This window comes from Microcaecilia unicolor, chromosome 2 (assembly GCF_901765095.1).
Source record: "Microcaecilia unicolor chromosome 2, aMicUni1.1, whole genome shotgun sequence".
NCBI lineage: Eukaryota > Metazoa > Chordata > Amphibia > Gymnophiona > Siphonopidae > Microcaecilia > Microcaecilia unicolor.
This window is the reverse complement of record NC_044032.1, coordinates 557209268-557232253: the sequence shown is the minus strand read 5'-3', so window position 1 is coordinate 557232253 and position 22986 is coordinate 557209268. Positions and strand designations below refer to the sequence as shown.

General features: G+C 42.5%; 1 protein-coding gene across 3 annotated transcripts in view; it reads left to right on the top strand.

Annotated features, from left to right (window-relative positions):
* Nucleotides 1–22986, top strand: part of NMU (neuromedin U) — a 232876-nt gene that overhangs the window by 174370 nt on the left and 35520 nt on the right. For all 3 annotated transcript variants that reach the window (XM_030191402.1, XM_030191401.1, XM_030191400.1), the window contains one exon: nt 21545–21584. In XM_030191402.1, coding sequence (XP_030047262.1) covers nt 21545–21583 — 39 coding nt within the window. In that variant the 3' untranslated portion in view covers nt 21584. The remainder of the gene's footprint in view (nt 1–21544; nt 21585–22986) is intronic.

The following is a 22986-nucleotide window of genomic DNA, read 5'->3' as shown; positions in this document are numbered from 1 at the left end:
GCCAATTTTTATTTTGCTGCAGATCCATTTTCAGCAAAAATTAAAAAAGAACTTTTTTACAGGTGCGCTGAAAAATGGATCTGCGCGCACCCTAAACACGCGCCTACACTAGCACAACCCATTTTTCGGCACACCTTAGTAAAAGGGTCCGTAAGAGTCTGTTCTTAACCAGCCCTCTCCAGGCAAGAGAGGCTGGGGAATCAGCTACATACTGACTTGTAATATTTTAAATGCATATTGTATGGTAAAACCTCAATGACTTCACAAGGACTAGGAAAGCCGAGTAGTCAGTCACAGCATAGGCAGCTTCTGCTCAGGAAAATACGCTTTTTTCTTCATCTGAGACAGCTCCTCACCCAGCATGTTGCTCAAGCAATTGTCCATCTTGTTACAATTATATACAAAATAAGTGTCAGCCTTGCATTGTATAGTTTTTGACATCTTCTTTGATTCTCTATATTGTCTCTTTGGAATAGCTATTTATTACTATTTATTTATTGTGGGAAATTTGATTGATGTGTCCACTCAGCATTTTGGCACTCGAAAGGTATAATGATGCAATGAGAGTATTTGAATAAGCCCACATTGTCAGTGGTCATTTCATATTGATTGCTCACAGACTTGGTTAGTCCTGGCTGAAAACTTTACGTTTACACAAATATTGTTTATTATTTTCCTTTCCTACATCTATAGGGCAGTTTTTACTTTTTGTTTCGGAGGCAAGGTAAGCCAATAAGGAAAGCCAGTGTGGCAGTGGGAGCAAACCACATGTGCTCATAAAGGGCCAATGACCTAAGAACTGCAAAACTACAGGAACTTGTAATCTACAATACAGTTCCTCATATATACTACTATATAAACTGCTTTCATGCAAATGGGGCAGACAAAGTTTCCTTGCCCTTCACCATCTCCATGCTATCTGGAATTACCTTCATGTATCAGCTTGCAAGACTGTACTATATGCTTTAGTTATTTCATGCCTAGATTATTTGAACATCACCTACGTAGGCATTCTAGTTTATAAAACTCCTTCAATCAGTTCAGTTCATCTTTGACCATGCCATATGTCCCAACACAGTCCCCCACTCGGTCAGCATTCAAATCCAGATTGTTCATGCCTTCAGTTAACATTCAGGCCTGGATTCAGCTCGACAACAGGCTTTCTACTGCACTGCTCCAACCCTATGGCATGCTGTATCTGTGGCCCTTCGAACACCTTTCTTTCTGACTCAGCACCCCTTCTGAAAACAGGAAGTTGCATCAGAAGGGGGCGAGATGGGTCAGAAGGAAAGGCCCAGTGCAGGCCCAGGCAGCATTTCAATATGCTGCTGCTGCTGCCGTACTGGATGTGCGGACAGAGGAAGGAGAGAAGGAGGGTGGTTAATCATTAATCACAATTTTTTAATCACGATTAATGATTAGATCGTTAATCACAATTAACATTCAGCCCTAATTATCACAATAGATACTAAATATACACAGAACTGCATAATGCAGCAGTACACAACCTATTCCAATAAATGCAACAAGAGCAGATATCTGAGCTCCATAAAATCCACAGTGTTCCTAAAGAGCATACTTTCCTAATTAATATCCAAACTATCCCTCTTCCCTACCCCTTCCTCCCCCCTCCTGCGCCGATTTTTAAAAAAGGTTCCAGAGGAGATCTGAGAAATTATAGACCGGAGAGTCTGATGTTGGTGCCGGGCAAAATGGTAGAGACTATTATTAAGGACAAAATTATAGAGCATATTCAAAAGCATGGATTAATGAGACAAAGTCAACGTGGATTTAGTGAAGGGAAATCTTGCCTTACCAATCTACTACATTTCTTTGAAGGGGTGAACAAACATGTGGATAAAGGGGAGCCGGTTGATATTGTGTATCTGGATTTTAAGAAGGCGTTTGACAAATTACCTCATGAAAGACTCCAGAAGAAATTGGAGAGTCGTGGGATAGGAGGTAGTGTTCTATTGTGGATTAAAAACGGGTTAAAAGATAGAAAACAGAGAGTAGGGTTAAATGGTCAGTATTCTCAATGGAGAAGGGTAGTTAATGGGGCTCCCCAGGGCTCTGTGCTTGGACCGCTGCTTTTTGACATATTTATAAATGACCTAGAGATGGGAGTAACTAGTGAGGTAATTAAATTTGCTGATAACACAAAGTCGTTAAATCATGGGAGGATTGTGAAAAATTACAAGCAGACCTTACGAGACTGGGAGACTGGGCGTCTAAATGGCAGATGAAGTTTAATGTGAGCAAGTGTAAAGTGATGCATGTGGGAAAGAGGAACCCGAATTATAGCTATGTCATGCAAGGTTCCACGTTAGGAGTCATGGACCAAGAAAGGGATCTAGGTGTCGTCGTTGATAATATGTTGAAACCTTCTGCTCAGTGTGCTGCTGCGGCTAAGAAAGCAAATAGAACGTTAGGTATTATTAGGAAAGGAATGGAAAACAAAAATGAGGCTGTTATAATGCCTTTGTATCGCTCCATGGTGCGACCGCACCTCAAATATTGTGTTCAATTCTGGTCGCCGCATCTCAAAAAAGATATAGTGGAATTAGAAAAGGTGCAGAGAAGGGCAATGAAAATGATAAAGGAGATGGAACGACTTCCCTATGAGGAAAGGCTAAAGCGGCTAGGGCTCTTCAGCTTGGGGAAAAGGCGGCTGAGGGGAGATATGATAGAGATCTATAAAATAATGAGTGGAGTTGAACGGGTAGATGTGAAGCGTCTGTTCACGCTTTCCAAAAATACTAGGACTAGGGGGCATGTGATGAAGCTTCAAGGTAGTAAATTTAAAACGAATCGGAGAAACGTTTTCTTCACTCAACGTGTAATTAAACTCTGGAATTCATTGCCAGAGAATGTGGTAAAGGCGGTTAGCTTAGAGGAGTTTAAAAAAGGTTTGGACGACTTCCTAAAGGAAAAGTCCATAGACCGTTATTAAATAGACTTAGGGAAAATCCACTATTTCTGGGATAAGCAGTATAAAATGTTTTGTACATTTTTGGGATCTTGCCGGGTATCTGTGACCTGGATTGGCCACTGTTGGAAACAGGATGCTGGGCTTGATGGACCTTTGATCTTTCCCAGTATGGCAATACTTATGTACTCTTCCTACCCCCCCCCCCCCCCATTTTGTTCCCTTAATCTTCCTAACGTGATGTAATACCACTATTCTACAGAAAGTTTAAAATTCTGCTGCAGGTGCCAGAGTGATCCAAAAAGGTTCCCAGATTTTGTGAAAACATTCACCTTGCATAGTAGTGATATCGCTAATTTATTTATTTTTTATTTATTTATTGCATTTGTATCCCACATTTTCCCATCTATTTGCAGGCTCAAAGTGGCTTACAGAGTTTGGTTGTGACATAATCATTACATGATATCAGATACAATTAGTAATGTATAAAGATTAGGTGAGGGAAGAGAGAAGGAAGGTGTTAGGCAAGATATTAAGTAGACTGTAATAATTGGGTTAGTTGGTGATGTAGTTTTGTAAGGTTATGGATTCTATTTGTAGGCCTTGTTGAATAGATGTGTCTTCAGAGATTTGCGGAAGTTAGTTATTTCATCAATAGCTTTCAGGGCTGTAGGTATTGCATTCCACAATTGCGTGCCCATGTAAGAGAAGGTGGTGGCGTGTATCAGCTTGTATTTTAATCCTTTACAGCTGGGGAAGTGCAGATTGAGAAATTTGTGGGATCTTATGGCGTTTCTTGGAGGCAAGTCCACAAGGTTTAGCAGGTAGATTGGGGCATCCGCGTGAATGATTTTGTGTACAATCGTGCAGATCTTGAATGCAACTCGTTCCTTGATTGGGAGCCAGTGAAGTTTCTCTCTTAGGGGTTTTGCACTTTCATATTTGGTTTTTCCAAATATGAGTCTGGCGGCGGTATTCTGGGCTGTTTGGAGTTTTTTGATAGTCTGTTCTTTGCAGCCAGCGTACAGTGCATTACAGTAGTCCAGATGACATATTACCATTGACTGTACCAAGGTACGGAAGATATATCTCAGGAAGAATGGTTTTACTCTTTTGAGTTTCCACATGGCGTGGAACATCTTTTTCGTGTTCTTCACGTGAGTATCGAGTGTGAGGTTTCGGTCGATGGTAACTCCAAGAATTTTTAGATTTTGTGCGACGGGGAGAGAACAGTATGGGGTGATTATTGTGGAGTAGTTGTTTTTGTTGTATTGTGAGGTGAGTACAAGGCATTGTGTTTTCTCTGCGTTGAGTTTCAGCTGAAATGCATCCGCCCAGGAGTGCATGATTTAGAGGCTTTGGTTGATCTCGTTAGTGATTTCGTTTAGATCATGTTTGAATGGGATGTAAATAGTGATGTCATCTGCATATACGTAGGGATTAAGGTTTTGGTTGGCTAGCAGTTTGGCTAAAGGTATCATCATTAGGTTGAAGAGAGTTGGTGATAGTGGGGATCCTTGGGGAACTCCACATTCAGGTATCCATGGGGGTGATATATCCGTATTCGTTATTACTTGGTATTATCTTGTGGTCAGGAATCCTTTGAACCATTTGAGCACTGTACCTCCTACTCCAAAGTAGTCTAGTATATGTAGTAATATTCCATGATTAACCATGTCAAAGGCGCTGGACATGTCGAATTGTAGGAGGAGTATGTTGTTACCAGTTGCAATTGCATGTTTGAATGAGTTCATTGCAGATACTAGTACCGTTTCGGTGCTGTGATTTGACCGAAATCCTGATTGGGACTCGTGCAGAATAGAGTGTTTATTTAGGTACTCAGAGAGTTGTTTCGTCACTATGCCCTCCATGAGTTTGGTTATGAGCGGAATAGATGCGACTGGGCGATAGTTGGTTAGGTCCATTGTGTTTTTCTTAGCATCTTTTGGCAGCGGAGTAAGTAAAATGTTTCCTTTCTCCGTGGGAAAGAGACCATTTTGAAGCCTGTGGTTTATATGATTCGTTAGGTCTTTTTTGAATTGTTTGGGGGCGGATCTTATTAGGCTATTGGGAAGATGGCTAATTTGCATTGTGACTTGGCGTATTTTCCGAGCCATTGTGAGAGTTCATCTAACGATATCATGTTAAAGTTGGTCCATGATCGGTCTGCTGGGCTTTCCCCAGGTTTTGGATCTAGACATTCAAGGATGCTTGTGTATTCAGTGATGTTGGTAGGTATCATGCATCGGTATCATGGTAAGTAGTTGTATCATTTGAGTTTGCCACAATGCTAGCGAGGGCATTTCGTCACTAATCCACAGCAGCAGAATAGCTTAGTTTTCCCCAAAAAAACTGAGGCCCTTTGGAATAGGATGAGTTATTTTATAGATGCCAGACGACATACTTGGTAGTGCCTCTACTTTACGTTTTCATGAACGAAAAATAAAATTCAGTAAATGAGTCCAAAACGTTATCATTTGTGAACAATACCAAAACATATTGCCCGATTTGGCTCCCACACTTTTATATTTAGAACAAACATCTTGCCGTTGGAGTGACACTTTAAATGCTCAATATAGTGATATGTAAAGGTGCAGTAGAAATGTATATTGCAGCCCCCATAAGACAATGCTTTTAGACACGCCTCCCCGACACTTCAGGCTCACCTGAGCTTGGTCAGCAGTAATTTCAATGTATAAATCTTCTGACACTGTCATACCAGGGTACAAATTATATCATAGTGACAGGGTGGATCGAATTGGTGGAGAGGTAGCATTGTTTGTTAAGGAGGGCCTTGAATAGACTAAAATTTCTGCAGGACACAAAACATATCTTGGAATCTCTATGGATTGAAATTCCATGTGTAAAGGGGAAAAGGATAGCGATAGGAATGTACTACCATCCACCTGGCCAGGATGGACAGATGTAAAAATGTTATCAGAAATTAGGGAGGCTAACAAACTGGGAGACACAATAATAATGGGTGATTTCAATTACCCAATGCTATGCTAAATAATAATTCTACACCACTTTATTCTGTGTCAGAAGAGTTAATTTTATACACTAACAATTAGTAGAGAAAAAGACCTCAGTGTGAAACCGAGACACACCTATTTGAAAGATGTACCTTCGTTTATAAAGAGGACTCTTAATAATCATAAGTCTAAAAAAACTCCACTTTATTATAAAGTCTCTCCAAGACAGAAATAAGAAGAGACTGCAACTGATTAATTCAAGGTTAAACACTTATCTTGGATACAGCTTTCAATAATTTGTGCATCCATCAGTGAAATGCAACTTTAAAGTCCCGCACACTCCTTTTAACTCATTAAACTCCCGACAGGGGTTCCCTGTTTCACCAGAATTTGGCTGCTTCAGGGGAGAACACCTTACACGTGATACATCCAAGACAACACCACTGCCTGTTCTCCTGTTTGTTCACAAAATGGCGGCCGTGGGTGAGTTGTGGGTGAACAATATAATGAAAGTAAGATATCATGCACTGACTGTGCCTGAGGATGATTGTGAAACAAGAAACGAATGATAAACAATGTCAATAAATCTATACATAAAAATACTATTGAATTTTAATTACTTTAGGAAAAAGGCAAGAGGAAAATATGTGGGAAGTTGGAAGATAGATAGATAGATATGTACACACACACACACACTCTGCCATTCCATTGTCTTTAACAAGGACAAATGATGATCCCTATTAATAAAATGGCATCAAGAAAACTGTTTACAAAGGCGCACGTGTTTTTAGTGCACACTAACTGTGTTCCTATGGGCGTCTACACAGTGCGTGCTAAAAATGCTATCACGCCTTTGTAAACAGGGCCCATAGTCATTTAAAATAATGCAATGCATAAGTAAATGCTAAAAAAAACAACAGATCAATAAAAGAAATAATCCTATATAATAATTTCCAACTCCAAAGTTCTGAAGCTGACTCCCCGTGGCACTGAAGGGTTCGTAGGGTCCTTGCGGTTCGTAGGGTTCATGCTGCCTGTAACCATCTGTCTCACTGTCCCACCCTCGTGTCATAACATTATGACGTTGAGGGCTGAAAACTGAGAGGGAAGGGGACACAGCATAGTTGCCAGGCAAAGCAACACCACAAACATGAGGGACCTATCACAGACAGAAGAACTGAATGCCAGCAGCACAAGGCACAAACCAACTGCCTTAAACAATCAAGCAAGTCGCGTGCCCGGAAGCTGCAGTAGAAGCGAGGAAGATCCGCCATCAACAAAAAAATTGCAATACGAAGCAAAATCGTAAGGCCACGACCCAGCTGACACGGCCCATGACTGTGGACCTGGACCCCACCATCTCCCCTCTCACTCCCGAGTCACCGCTGGACCCGCTGCTCTCTCCCTTGCACCTCCCGAGTCACCGCTGGAACCCATCCCCCGCCCAGAGCCACACTCACTCACCCTTGTCCCTGATGGACACTCCCCGCAGCCACACGCAAGCCATCCCGCCAACCTCCCTCTCCTCAACCCGTCCCCCGCCCAGAGCCCCCTTCACCCACCCTCCTCCCCGATGGACACTCCCCGCAGCCGCACGCAAGCCGTCCTGCCGACCTCCCTCTTCTCTCCCAGTTCGGACCCCTGCCCTCCTCCCCGACCAACTCCCTCCTGAGTCGCCATTGGACCCCCATCCTCTCCCCCCTCCCGTCCCGAGTCACCTCACCGCTGGACCTGGAGGACCCCACCCGCTCGCTCCCGAGTCGTCGCTGGACCTGCTGCTCTCTCCCTCCCCCCTCCCACACAGACTTGTCTCTCTGCCTAATACTCAGACTCTGAATCTCTCACTAACACACATACTCACTATCTCTGTCACACATACTCTCCCTCTCACATATACTCACTCTGTCTCACACAAACTGTATCAATAAGTCACAGGAGGGAGGGGATGACCCTGGAACTCGGAGGGAGGGGATGACCCTGGAACTTGGAGGGAGGGGAGGATGACCATGGAACTTGGAGGGAGGGACGGAGGGAGGGAGGGGGGATGACCCTGGAACTCGGAGGGAGGGGGTGACCCTGGAACTGGGAGGGAGGGAGGGGGGCCCCTGGCACACACTCTCATTCTCACACGCACACTCTCTCTCTCACAGACACACTCGCACCCAGTCTCTCTCTCTGTCACACACACACACTCGTACATTCACTCTCTCTCTCTCTCTCACAGTCACTCTCACACACACTCTCTCAAACATACACACTCCAAGGAAAACCTTGCTAGCGCCCGTTTCATTTGTGTCAGAAACGGACCTTCTTTACTAGTAAAACAATAAAAACAAGGGAAGGAGGATGCTAAAAAACGTTAATAAAACTGCAAAATCAAAGGAAAGGGCAATAGTCAATATCCTGATTAAGACCCTTAGGTGCAACAGTATTAAAATCATAAATCAACTGTTCTTCTCTTAACAATACATTTTCAAGATTACCTGTGCACCAATATGGACTAAAACTCCTAAAAGCCAGGAACTTTATGTCTTCAGTATAGTGATTTGCACTGTGCCAATGAGTAACTAATGGGATACTCTCAAAGTTTCTATTGATACATCTTCGATATTCAGTGAGGCGAGTTTTGATCATTCTATCAGTTTTGCTGGTATACAGGAGTTGACATGGATATTGGATAATGTATATCACATTGGAAGTATTGCAATTAGAGGTTTGTTGCAATGTGTACCTTTCAAGCCTTGTGGGGTATATAGAAACAGATGTTTCCCAGACATGTTTGCAGACACTGCACCTGCCACATTTTTGATGTCCAAAATGGATCTCTGGTGGTCCAGTTTTCAACTCTGGAACCGTAGACAGCACAAGTGTTTTTTAAGGCTCTTCCCTCTAGAGTATGCAATTGTGAGCTGTTTATCCTTGAAGCACTTGTGACCCTCCAATATATTCCAATGGCGTCTGATTATTTTCTGTATATTGTTTGCAAGATAAGAAAAGCGAAGAGTGCAAACAATGTCTGGAGTATTCTTGTCTTGCCTTATACACCTCCTTGTGAGTTAGACACAATGCAGACAAACTGCATAGGAAAAGTCTTCAGGGTGTTATCTTGCTATTCCAAGACGTGTTCTTGATTGTATTTATTGTTGTATTTGGTTTTGCTGTTCCTTGTGTTTTGGAATTTGAATAATGACTTCTTCAGCTAAAAAAAAAATAGCGGGTTTCGAAAATATCGATTTGGACATTTTGGCTAAAAAAAAGTCCATCTGCTGTTTTGTGCCGCTTTTTGGACATTTTTTTGTTTTGAAAATGAGCCCCATAAGAATAGCCATACTGGGTCAGACCAATTCATCTAGCCCAGAATCCTGTTTCCAACAGTGACCAATCCAGGTCACAAGTATTTGGCAGAGACCCAAATAGCAGCAACATTCCATGCTACCAATATTAGGGCAAGCAGTGGATTCCCCCATGTCTATCTCAGTAGAGCAGACTATGGACTTTTCCTCCAGGAATTTGTCCAAACCTTTTTTAAACTCATACACTAGCTGCTGTTACCACATCCTCCGGCAAAGAGTTCCAGAGCTTAACTATTCTTTGAGTGAAAAAATATTTCCTCCTATTTGTTTTAAAAGTATTTTCATGTAATTTCATTGAGTGTCCCCTAGTCTTTGTACTTTTTGAAAGAATGAAAAATCGATTTACTTTTACCCATTGTACACCACTCAAGTTTTTGTAGACTTCAATCATATCCCCCCTAAGCCATCTCTTTTCCAAGCTGAAGAGCGCTAGCCTCTTTAGTCTTTCCTCTTATGAGAGTAGTTCCATTCCCTTTATCATTTTGCTTGCTCTTCTTTGAACCTTTTCTAATTCTGCTATATCTTTTTTGAGATACAGCGACCACAGTGGAACACAATACTCGAGGTGAGGTCACACCATGGAGCGATACAGAGGCATTATAATATTCTTGGTCTTATTTACCATCCCTTTCCGAATAATTCCTAGCATCTTGTTTGCTTTTATGGCTGCTGCACACTGGGCAGAAGATTTCAGATTATTCTCTGCAATGACACCTAGATCTTTTTCTTGGGTGCTGATTCCTAATCTCTTACTTACATTGTGATGTTTTCAATAGTAAAAACACATATTGAAAAGGTAGCAAAATGCTTAAAAATAAACAAAAATTACCACTGTAAGCATATAACTTCCATTAAATTCAATAACAATCCTTAAATATCATAGAACAATGCAATAATTAGAACTTACTTATCCCTTTAAGAATCATATATTGTACAAACTCTCCTATTCTCAGGGATGTCTCTCAATTTATAAAAATAAAAATTATCTGCATTTCTCAGTAACTTAAAATTCTACTTAATCATAATGCTGTTAACTTAAAGGCACATTTACTTTAAGGCACATTTACTAAGCTGTGGTCAAAAGGGGCCTTTGCATACCCTTACATGGGTTTTTCCGATCCGCTAAAGCTGTTTTTACTGTGGCCCTAAAAATTGCCATTTTGTATTAACAATCCCAAGTATTAATATTACTTTGCTCCTAAAAGTGAGAAAACGAGTGCTATTATGGAGTTTTTCAATATTAAATAACATAAGCCTCAGCTGCCCTGGGATAAGTCATAGACTTTTACTGCATACAACCACTTAGGGTTACTTATCACTGGCTTAAAGGTAGACTGAAAAACTGCAGCGGAAAACAACTGCCATATCGAGGAGAAAAAACCACTACAGAAAAAATTGCTACCTTTAATAAACTCAAAGCATAGCGCTGATTTGACTCAATTTTAATCAAACTGAAATTTTTTTAAGTTTCTAAGGCTAGAGCTCTGCCATACAATGTATCACTTATCTGAAAAGAACACATTGCTGAAAGGATGTTCTTCTTGATAAATGCCCTAAAAAATCAGTCCAGCTTGCTCAAAATCCTTAACCTCTGCAAGGGCCCCCTTTTTTCGCGGAGCTGCATCAAGAGGAGAAACTTTCTCACAGTGATGCAATAGCCATGTACTAATGTTTGCATTAGTGTGCAACATTTTAAAAATTTAGCACGTGCGCACTTACCACCACCATTTTGTAGGTAGTAAGGGCTCACTTGTTATCCATGCACTAACCAGTTAAAGCGCAGTTATGCAGCTGGACTAGAAGATTAACATTGGAATGCTCACTTTCTGTCTCCTGACATGCCCCCTCCTCGAAAAAAAAAAAATAGGTTAGCATGCGCACATTTGGCAGACCAGTGTCTCACAGTGTGCCATTTTCAGCTGCATTAGATGCACATTAGTATATAACACAGCTTAGTAAAAGGACCCCTTAATTCCCCCCCCCCCCCCCCAATTTTTTTTTCTAAAATTACCACATCACAAATTGTGTTAACACCTTTATTACTACTACTACTACTCATTTCAATAGCTCAGCTAGTTGTACATAGTATTGTACACAAAGACATAAGAAACACTTTGCTTGACAGAGCTTACAATCAAGACAGACAGGATAAATAAGGGATAGGGAAATCACATTTATTGTGGGAATGATTAAAACGTGGATATCGACAAGTGAATAAAGAATTAAGAGTCAAAAGCAGCATCAAAAAGGTGGACTTTTAGCCTGGATTTGATATGGAGCATGATGTACTGACTCAGAAAGTCTGCTCCAGGCATCCAGCACAGCAAGACGGAAGGAATGGAATCTGGAATTGGCAGTGGAGGAAAAAAGCTAGGAAAGGGGAAGTACTACTGATAGGTGATTTTAACATGCTTGACGTTAATTGGGGCATCCCTGCCGCGCAGTAGTCTAGAAACAAAGAGATCTTGGATTCTCTACAGGAAGAAATGTTTCAGCAGTGGGTAATTGAACTGCCACGGGATGGAGCTATCCTATACCTGGTGCTGACAAATGGGGAAAATATTTCTGATGTTACGATGGGAGATCATTTGGCTTCTAGTGACCACTGATTGGTGTGGTTCAGTATTAAGACAGAGGAGGAGAGGGCTTATTCAAGACTGAAGGTCCTAGATTTCAAAAGAACTAACTTTGCCGAGATGTGGGAATTTATCAGGAAAGAGTTAGTTGGATGGGAGTTTGGTTGTCTCTTTGCGGATGATACCAAACTGTGTAATAGGGGGGTACACCCCGGAGGATGTGGATGGTATGAAGAAGGATCTAGCGAAGCTTGACGAATGGTCTGATAATTGGCAACTAAGATTTAATGTACTTAGTGTACAAGAATACAAGGGAACGGTACATTATAGGGGGTGAAGTGCTTCTGTGTAGAAAAGAAGAGCGGGACTTGGGGGTGATTGTGTATGATGACCTTATGGTGGCCAAACAGGTAGAAAAGGTGACAGCCAAAGCCAGAAAGATGCTTGGGTGCATAAGGAGTAGGATGACCAGCAGGAAAAAAGAGGTGATAGTTCCCTTTTATAAGTCTCTGGTGAGGCCCCATTTAGAGTACTGCCTGCAATTCTGGAGACCGCACCTATGGAAAGATATAAACAGGATGGAGTCAGTCCAGAGGGCGGCTACAAAATTAGTAAGTGGACTGTGTCATAAAACATATAGGGACAGGCTTAGGAACCTCAACATGTATACGCTGGAAGAGAGGTGAGAGAGAGGGGATTTGACAGAGGCATTTAAATACCTCAGTGGCATCAATATAGAGGAGGTGAGCCTTTTTCAAATGAAGGAAAACTCTAGAATGAGGGGGCATACAATGAAGTTATGAGGAAATAGACTTAGGAGGAATCTAAGAAAATACTTTTTCACAGAAAGGGTGATGGATGTGTAGACTGGCCTCCCAGTGGAGGTTGTGGAGAAGCAGAACTATGTCAGAATTTAAGAAAGCGTGGGACAGGCATGTGGGGATCCCTTAGGAGAGGAAGACTTAGTGGTTGCTGAGGATGAGCAGACCGGATCGGCCATTTAGCCCTTATCTGTCATCGTGTTTCTATAAGAATGATTTACCTGTTGAACGGAGTTCCTGGAAGGGTTGTACGGAGAGAGAGAGGAGTGATATTGAACAGCTTCAGAATGAATGAAGTCAGTAAGAGAAGTTTGAACTGTATGTGAAAATGGATAGGAAGCCAGTGAAGTGACGTATAGAGAGGAAAACCCTTCCCGACATCCATCTCTTTAGCCCTGGACACCCAACCCACTCCCGGGGTCTTCATGGAGAGGGTCCTGGTGGTCTCGGGATCAAGGATGCTCCTCCTCCTCTCCCACCCTGTTTGGCTCTGGATTTCAAAATGATGCCCATGATCTCTACGGATAGTATCATGGTACTGCAACCTAAGAACCATTTGCCTTTATAAGTATCCTTTCTGGGTAGGCCCTAGGGGTGTGGGAGGGCTCTGGGGTTGTTAAAGGGGATGAGGAAGGGTTTGTAACTGCTGGAGGAGCACTTGCAATCAGGGGGGTAGTCAGGAGGAGATGGGGGTTGCTGTAGGGAGCCTGAACGGGGGAGGGGCTGTTCAGAGAAGGGATTTGGGATGCCAGGAGTGGTGTCAGATCGGTGGGGGGTGGAGTTGTGATGCTGGGATGGGTGTTGGATCGGATAGGGGATGGGGTTGGACAGCTCAGTGCTTGTGGGAGTTACACGTGTAGGTTTGCAAAATCACAGCCATACAGGTTTGTGCCACCACTAGGTTGCTATTTTGCAACTTACACCTGTAAGACCTGGTGCTTTCCTAGTGTATTTTTCCATGTGTACATTTCTAAAATTGATCCTTCCACTACATATTAAAAGCACCTTTACCCACATATATTGTTCCTCATGTATACTTCTTGTCCTGGAAGTAGGAATATGTTGAATTTATATGGGACCTACACATGCACACCTGCTTTTCTAAAATGATGGCCGATATCTACATATGATCACTTCCACATGTATTTTTGGGGATAAATGAACTATATAAAATGTGTCTGAATGTGTTAAAATCAAAAATGTATTTTTGTTCCAACTTTAATAAGTGATTAGCCATATCACCCCCTATTCTGGATAATTTAGCTACTTGGATCGCAAAGAATTGTAAATCTGTGATGTTTTTCCACACATTGGCCAACTAATGGTTTGCCTGGAATCTGTCTTCTAAAATAACTGATCCTCATCTTCAGTTTTGTCTTTGGATATCTATTTAATAAATCTTCATATCAACTCCATTTTGTATTACCGAGTCTCTCTGCAGTGGTTAATTTTTCTTTAGAACAGAAGTTTGCTTATGATTATGACAATATTATCTTAATATCTATGTAGTAGGCACATCAGTAAACAATAACCAATATGCAAAAAAATATAAGCTGGTCAATTTTCAAAGCAATAAATCGCGTCTTCCTGCCTAACTGCTGATATTCAGCAGCAGTTAACCAAACAGTGATGCTGAATATTGACACTAACTGCCCTTGCACTGTCAAGTTAGTGCAGGGCAGTGCAAGGGTGATGCTTTGGCATAGCTGGTACTTAGCCAGTCAAGCAATATTCAGACCGCTAACTAGTTGAGTAATGGTTAAAGTTAGGACAGCAAAAAGGCTGTCCTTACTTTAGCTGCCAAGCTAACCAGGCACCGACCTGAATATTGGCTGATGCCCAGTTAACTTCTGGTTAGTGTCAACAGGCTTACTGGTGCTCTACTTCCCCTGTGATCCCCATCCCCAACACCATGAAGGCCCAACCACTGGAGATCACAGTGACAATTTTGTTAAAAGGGCAAGTGGGCATCACACCTGCCCATAGTAACCCACTAGATTGTTGGGAATCTACCAGGTAGACTTGGGGTGGGCCTACAGGTTGGAAAGGAGCCAAGGGGGTTCGGTCAGGCCTTTGTGACATCAGGGGTGGGAAGGAGGAGGATCAGGATCACAGAGGAGGGAGGAAGAACTGGAGATGGTGAGGGCACCTGCATCCTTATGCAGGTCCTCGTTGAATATCAGTTGGGAATTGCATAAGCTCTGGTGGCCAGCACATGTATAATTAGTCCCAGATATTTAATATCAGTGCCTGGACATGGAATATATGTGGCTAATTCTGCCCGTGGCAATCAGTGCTTAAAAAAACATTGACTTCCACTGGTTAAATATTGACTGGAAAATTTGTCTGCAAATATAAACATCTCTTAGACACGTTGGGGCTCATTTTCAAAACAACAGAAGAACATACATAAGAACATAAGAGTAGCCATACTGGGTCAGATCAATGGTCCACCTAGCCCAGTATCCTGTTTTCCAAACAGTGGCCAAGCCAGGTCACTAGTACCTGGCAGAAACCTAAATCGTGGCAACACTCCATACTATAAATCCCAGGGCAAGCAGTTACTTCCCATGTCTGTCTCAATTGCAGACTATAGACTTTTCCTCCAGGAATTTGTCTAAACATTTTTTAAACACAGAAATGCTAACCGCTCTTACCACCTCCTCTGGCAAAGAGTTCCAGAGCTTAATTATTCATTGAGTGAAAAAATATTTCCTCCTATTTGTTTTAAAAGTATTTCCATGTAGCTTCCTCGAGTGTCCCCTAGTCTTTTGTAGACCTCAATCATATCTCCCCTCATCCGTCTCTTTTCCAAGCTGAAGATCCCTAACCTCTTTAGCCTTTCCTCATATGAGAGGGGTTCCATCCCCTTTATCATTTTGGTCGCTCTTCTTTGAACCTTTTCTAATTCCGCTATATCTTTTTTGAGATATGGCAACCAGAACTGAGCGCAATACTGAAGGTGCAGACGCACCATGGAGCAATACACAAAGGCATTATAGTATTTTTGGTCTTATTCACCATTGCTTTCCTAATAATTCCTAGCATCCTGTTTGCTTTTTTGGCCACCACCGCACACTGAGCAGAAGATTTCAGCATATTATCTACAACGACACCCAGATCTTTTTCTTGAGTGCTGACCCCCAAAGTGGACCCTAGCATCAGGTAACTATGGTTCGGATTATTCTTTCATATGTGCATCACCTTGCATTTGTGCACATTAAATTTCATCTGCCAACTGGATGCCCAGTCTTCCAGTTTCCTAAGGGCTTCCTGCAATATTTCACAGTCTGCACGTGTTTTAACAACCTTGAATAGTTTTGTATCATCTGCAAATTTGATCACCTCACTCATTCCGATTTCCATATCATTTATAGATGTGTTAAGTAGCACCAGTCCCAGTACAGATCCCTGCGGCACTCCACTGTTTACCCTCCTCCATTGAGAGAAATGACCATTTAACTCTACCCTTTGTTTTCTGTGCAATAACCAATTCCTAATCCACATCAGAACCTTGCCTCCTATCCCATGACTCTTTAATTTTCTCAGGAGTCTCTCATGAGGAACTTTATCAAAAGCTTTCTGAAAATCTAGATACACTACTTCAACTGGCTCGCCTTTAACCACATGTTTATTCACGCCTTCAAAGAAATGAAGCAAATTGGTAAGGCAAGACTTCCTTTGTCTGAACCCATGCTGACTCTGCCCATGTTTGTCTACGTGTTCTGTAATTTTATTCTTTATAATAGTTTCCACTACTTTGCCAGGCACCGAAGTCAGGCTTACCGGTCTGTAATTTCCCAGATCACCATTAGAACCCTTTTTTAAAAATCGGCATCACATTGGCCACCCTCCAGTCTTCAGGTACTATGGACAATTTTAATGACAGGTTACATATTACTAACAGCAGATCCACAATTTCATGCTTGAGTTCTTTGAGTACCCTTGGATGTATGCCATTCGGTCCAAGTGATTTACTACTATTTAATTTGTCAGTTTGGCTCAGTACATCCTCCAGGTTCACCAAGATTTCTTTCAGTTCCTCCGCATCATCACCCTTGAAAACTATTTCCGGTACAGGCAAATCTAACGTGGAGGGGCATTTTCAAAAGGGACGTCCAAGTTGCGATTTGGACGTCCTTGCAAAACGGCAAAATCCAGGGGCAGGGAAACCCGTATTTTCAAACCAAGATGGACGTCCATCTTTTGTTTTGAAAATACTGTCAGGGACATCCAGATCCTTAAATTTGGACGTCCCTAGATTTGGTCGTCCCTAGACATGGACGTTTCTGACTTTCGTCGATTTTCGAAACCAAAGACGTCCATGTCAAAAACGGCCAAATGCAAGCCATTTGGTCATGGGACGAGTCAGCATTTGTAGTGCACTGGTCCCCCTGACATGCCAGGACAGCAACCGGGCACCCTAGGGGGCACTGCAGTGGACTTCATAAATTGTTCCCAGGAACATAGCTCCCTTACCTTGTGTGCTGACCCCCCCCCCCCCCCCCCCCCCCCCCAAAATCCACTACCCACAACTGTACACCACTACCATAACCCTTACGGGTTTGTGGTGTGTTTTGGAGAACTCACTGTTCCCTCCACAAATGTAACAGGTGGGGGGGTATGGGCCTGGGTCCACCTGTCTGAAGTGCACTGCAGTACCCACTAAAACTTCTCCAGGGACCTGCATACGCTGTCATGTACCTGAGTATGACATCTGAGGCTGACACGACATATTTTGAAAGATGTTTTTTGAGGGTAGGAGGGGGTTAATGACCACTGGGGGAGTAACGGGAGGTCATCCCCGATTCTCTCCAGTGGTCATCTGGTCATTTCGGGCACCTTTTTGTGCCTTAGTCGTAAGAAAACCAGGTCCGGGTGAAAACGCCCAAGTGTTCGTCAGGGATGTCTTTTTTTCGATTATGGGTCAAAGACGTCCAAGTGTTAGGCACGCCCAAGTCCCACCTTTGCTACGCCTCCGACACGCCCCCTTGAACTTTGGCCATCCTTGCGACGGAGTGCAGTTGGAGACATCCTAAATCGGGTTTTGATTATACCGATTTGGATGTCCCTGGGAGAAGGACGTCCATCTTCCGATTTATGTCGAAAGATGGACGTCCTTCTTTTTTGAAAATGTGCCCAATAGTAACATAGTTAATAATGGCAGATAAAGAGACCTGTACAGTCCATCCAGTCTGCCCAACAAGATAAACTCATTTTACATGGTATGCAATACTTTATATACCCGAGTTTGATTACTCCTTGCCATTCTTAGTACAGAACATAGAAGTCTGCCCAGCACTGTTTTTGTACTAAAAGTTCTGAAGCTAACGTTGAAGCCCCTTAAAATTTACACTCCTGCCCATCCTTATCTATTCAGCCACGATCAGGGCACAGACCATAGAAGTCTGCCCAGCAGTGGTTTTGCTTCCCAATTACCGGTGTTGCCACCCAATCTCCACTAAGACTCCCGCCCATCCATATCTGTGCAGTCACACTCAGGGCACAGAACATAGAAGTCTGGCCAGCACTGGTTTTGCTTTCTAGTTACCGGTGTTGCCACCCAAGGTATATATGTTCAGGTCGGCAAGTCTTGTACGGTTTGCAACATAAGTCATATACCATTTTTGTAGCTTTTCTTTGCACCGCATCCAGTATTTTTCATCTCTAGCAAGATACGGCGTCCAAAACTGAATACAATACTCCAAGTGGGGCCTCACCAATGACTTGTAGAGGGGCATCAACACCTCCTTTCTTCTGCTGTTTATACCCCTCTCTACGCAGCCTACCATCCCTCTGGCCACGGCTGCTGCCTTGTCACATTGTTTCTTAACCTTAAGATCCTCAGACACCAACACCCCAAGGTCTCTCTGAAGGGTTGGAAGACCTTACTAATCTCTCTCTTCTATCTGGTATCTCTCTTTCGGGTTTCTGCACCCCAAGTGCATTACTCTACACTTCTTGGCAGAACCTCGACCATTCGTCTAACGTTCGGAGATCCCTTCTCATCGTTTCTATTCCCTCCAGGGTATCCACTCTATTGTCTATTTTCGTGTCATCCGCAAAAAGGCAAACCTTTCCTTCTAACCATTCAGCAATATCTCCCACAAATATATTAAACAGAAATATGCCCCAGCACCGACCCCTGAGGAACTCCATTGCTCACCTTCCTTTTCTCCGAGCAGATTCCATTTACCACCACTCTCTGCCACCTGTCGGTCAACCAGTTTCCTATCCAGTTCACCACTTTTGGTCCTAAATTCAGCCCTTTCAGCACATTCACAAGTCTTCTGTGGGGGACCGTATCAAAGGCTTTGCTGAAGTCCAAGTAGATTACATGTATCACACGTCCTTCATCCAGTACTTTGGTCACCCAGTTACAGACGTCAGTAAGATTTGTTTGGCAGGATTTTCCTTTGGTAAAGCCATGTTGCCTCGGATCCTGTAAACCCGTTGGCTTCTAGAAAGTTAACTATTCTTTCTTTCAGCAGCGACTCCATTATTTTTCCTACCACCGACGTGAGACTTACTGGTCTGTAGTTCACCAATTCTTCCCTGTCTCCACTTTTATGAAGAAGGACCACATCCCCTCATTCCATTCCCACGGAACCTCTCCAGTCTCTAGAGATTCTATTAAATAAATCTTTAAGAGGTCCCGCCAGGACCTCTCTGAGCTCCCTCAGTATCCTGGGATGAGTCCCATCCGACCCCATAGCTTTGTCCACCTTCAGATTCTCAAGCTGTTTATACACTCTTTCTTCCGTAAATGGCATAATATCCACTCCATTCCCAGATGTTCCCTGGGCAGCCACCTTTGGTCCTTCTCCAGGATTTTCCTCCGTGAATACTGAAGAGAAATAATTGTTTAGCATGTTTGCTTTATCCTCATCCTCTCCACATAGCCATTCTCATTATGTTTCAGTCTTGTAATTCCATTCCTATCTTTTCTACTTTCTCCAGTGTAGCTGAATAAGGTCTTGTCACCTCTCTTTACATCTTTAGCTATTTTTTTCTTCCGCTTGTGCTTTTTCTAGCCATATTTTCCTCTTTTTGCTTATTTGAGTTTAATTTGATAATCTTTTTCGTGATCCTCTCATTGCGTTCTTTTGTATTTCTTGAACAAAGCCTCTTTTGCGCTTATTTTCTCAGCTACTTGCTTCTCTTGTTTTTGTTTACTTCCCTTGCGTAAAGATCAGTTGCCATATTTATAGTCGCCTTTAGCTTTGACCATTGATTTTCCACTTCTCCTAAGCCTTCCCATGCCAACAGCTCCTTCTTCAGGTATTCACCCATTTTGTCAAAATCAGTATGTCTGAATGTATCAGTATGTACTTTGAGTTTTGTGCATCCGCATTCTGCCGTTGCCCTTATATCAAACCATATGGTGTGATGATCACTATCCAAAACAAAGGAGTGGGGGTGGACCAAGGAATCTCATCAGCCGGTGGTAGGTTGAAATAACTTTATTTGGCACCAGACATGTATGTGACCCGACACAGGACAGTGTTTCGATGGATCTACCGTCTGCCTCAGGGGTCAGATACTTATGATTGATATCACAAAGAATGGGCGCAGAAATAAAGAAGAGTAACTGGTAATAATATTGCTGCGATGCAGTGTAGACACAACAGACGCTGTAAAAGCCCACCAAAAGCACCCATTTTTAAGACTTCTTTTTTTTATTTTTTATTTATGAATTTTTTTCAATTACATTCATGCAATAACATAAACATAAGGAATTTAGGAATTCTTCCAATTTCAAAGAAAAAGGGGAAAAAAGGAAAATAAATAAAATTTACAACTTTGTCCACAATTTTGGTCCAAGTACTAGGAAATATTGTTTTCAAACATTTAACTGATTATAGTAATATAATAATCTTTAGAGTGGAAGGTTAAGACTGTTTTCTATTCAGTTCATATGCAGTGCATCTAAATCATAAGGGGGCATATTGGAGGTAGGATTTGGGCACTCCCAAAACTTGAATATTTTTCTGCCATAATGGAACAAAGCAAAAAAGTCCAGGATTAAAAGTTAGATGTTTTGGTCTAGGCCTATAGGCCTGTTTCAGTCATTACAAAATCACAAAAAAGTGTCCCAAATGACCACTGGAGAGATTAAGAAATTACCCCCCAAATTGTCACTGATACACTTCCATCTCCCACAGATGTGAAAGAAACAGTGCATACCAGCCTCTATAACAGCTTCAGATGTTATGGCCAGTCCTATTAGAGCAGCAAGCAGGTTCCTGGAGTAGCATCGTTGTCAGTGCAGTGCACTGTAGAGAACGGGTCCCAGGCCTATATCCCACTCTATAACTGTTACACTTGTGGTGAAAAGTGTGAGCTTTCTAAAACCCACCAAAATCTTGGGCTATTGTAATGGTGTACAGTTGGGTACAGAAGGGTTTTGGTGGGCTCCTCATACAATATAAGTGGGTAACGGTGGGATGTGCAGCTGGGACGTTTTATGTGAATTCCACTGCAGTGCCCCCTAGGGTGCCCCACTGCTGTGCTGGTATGTCTATGTAGGCAGTCTACAAAGAATGCTGCCCCCCCTTACATCCCAATGGCTTGTTTTTGTATATATTTCCCTTATTCCCCCCCCCCCCCCCCCACCTTGAAAATGGTCCAGAAAGATAGGCACACTGAACACAAAAAAAAAAAATAACAAATGGCCATTTTCAAAACAAAAAGTTGGATGTTTTTCTGATTTGAAAATGGCCATGGATTTAGATGTCTTATTGAAAATGTCCCTCCACATTTACTATGTCAAAATAGCAAATTTACCTAGGTTTCTGTTTGCTATGTGTGTTTATGCAAAAAGTATAGACAGGTATTACTGTTGTATTTCTGTCAACCTTAAAATATTCATTTGAATATTTTTTTCTAGCCACGTAATGGAAGGAGAGCTGCAGGTTTCCACCAGTGAGGTATTTATTTCATATTTTTTTCATACTTTGTTAGATACAACCATATGTACAACACATACATGTAAGCAGGCAGGTGTTTCTTCTCTGCATGCATGACTAGATAATATAACAAAGACCATATTACCACAAGCTAGACATAATGACTGTGCTAACACTGGGTGCATCAGAGACTTTTCAACTTTGTAACCCAAATGCCTGTATCCCCTCCCCCATACAGCAAATGTCTCTCAATCTACAGAAAAAAAAGAGACAAAAAAAGCAACCTTACAAATACCCTCAGAAACAATTATGCAACCGAGTAACAAATCAGGCTAGAGAACAATGAAACAGAGAAAAATGTTGGCAGATAAAGACTGTACGGCCTATCCAGTCTGTCCATCCATGCCATCTACTCTCCCTTTCACTTCCTTAGAGATCCTATGTACTTGTCCCAAGCTCTCTTGAATTCAGTTTTCATTTCTACCACTTCCATCAGTAAGCCATTCCATGAATTCACCACCCTTTCCATGAAGAAGTATTTCCTCAGGTTACTTCTGACTCTGTCCTCTTTCACCTTCATCCTACAACCCTCATTCCAAAGCGTCCTTTCAGTTGAAAAAGACTCACCTCCTGTGCACTTATGCCATACAGGTATTTAAATGTCTCTATCATATCTCCCATCTCCCGCAATTATTCCAAAGAATACATATTGAGATCTTTAAGTTTGTCCCCATATGCTTTATGATGAATACCACTTGCCATTTTAGTAGCCTCTCTGAGCACACCACCCGAACTCTTATCCACTCTCTCATTACCTCTCGCCTTGACTACTGCAACCTACTCCTCACTGGCCTCCCACTTAGCCATCTATCCCCCCTTCAGTCCGTTCAGAACTCTGTTCCACGTCTTGTCTTCCGCCTGCACCGATATACTCATATCACCCCTCTCCTCAAGTCACTTCACTGGCTTCCGATCAGGTACCGCATACAGTTCAAGCTTCTCCTACTATCCTACAAATGCACTCGATCTGCAGCCCCTCCTTACCTCTCTACCCTCATCTCTCCTTAAGTTCCTACCTGTAACCTCCACTCTCAAGACAAATCCCTCCTTTCAGTACCCTTCTCCACCACTGCCAACTCCAGGCTCCGCCCTTTCTGCCTCGCCTCACCCCATGCTTGGAATAAACTCCCTGAGCCCATACGCCAGGCCTCCTCCATGCCCATCTTTAAATCCTTGCTCAAAGCCCACCTCTTCAATGTCGCCTTTGGCTCCTAACCACTATACCTCTATTCAGGAAATCTAGACTGCCCCAACTTGACATTTTCGTCCTTTCGATTATAAGCTCCTTTGAGCAGGGACTGTCCTTCGTTGTTAAACTGTACAGTGCTGCATAACCCGAGTAGCGCTCTAGAAATGTTAAGTA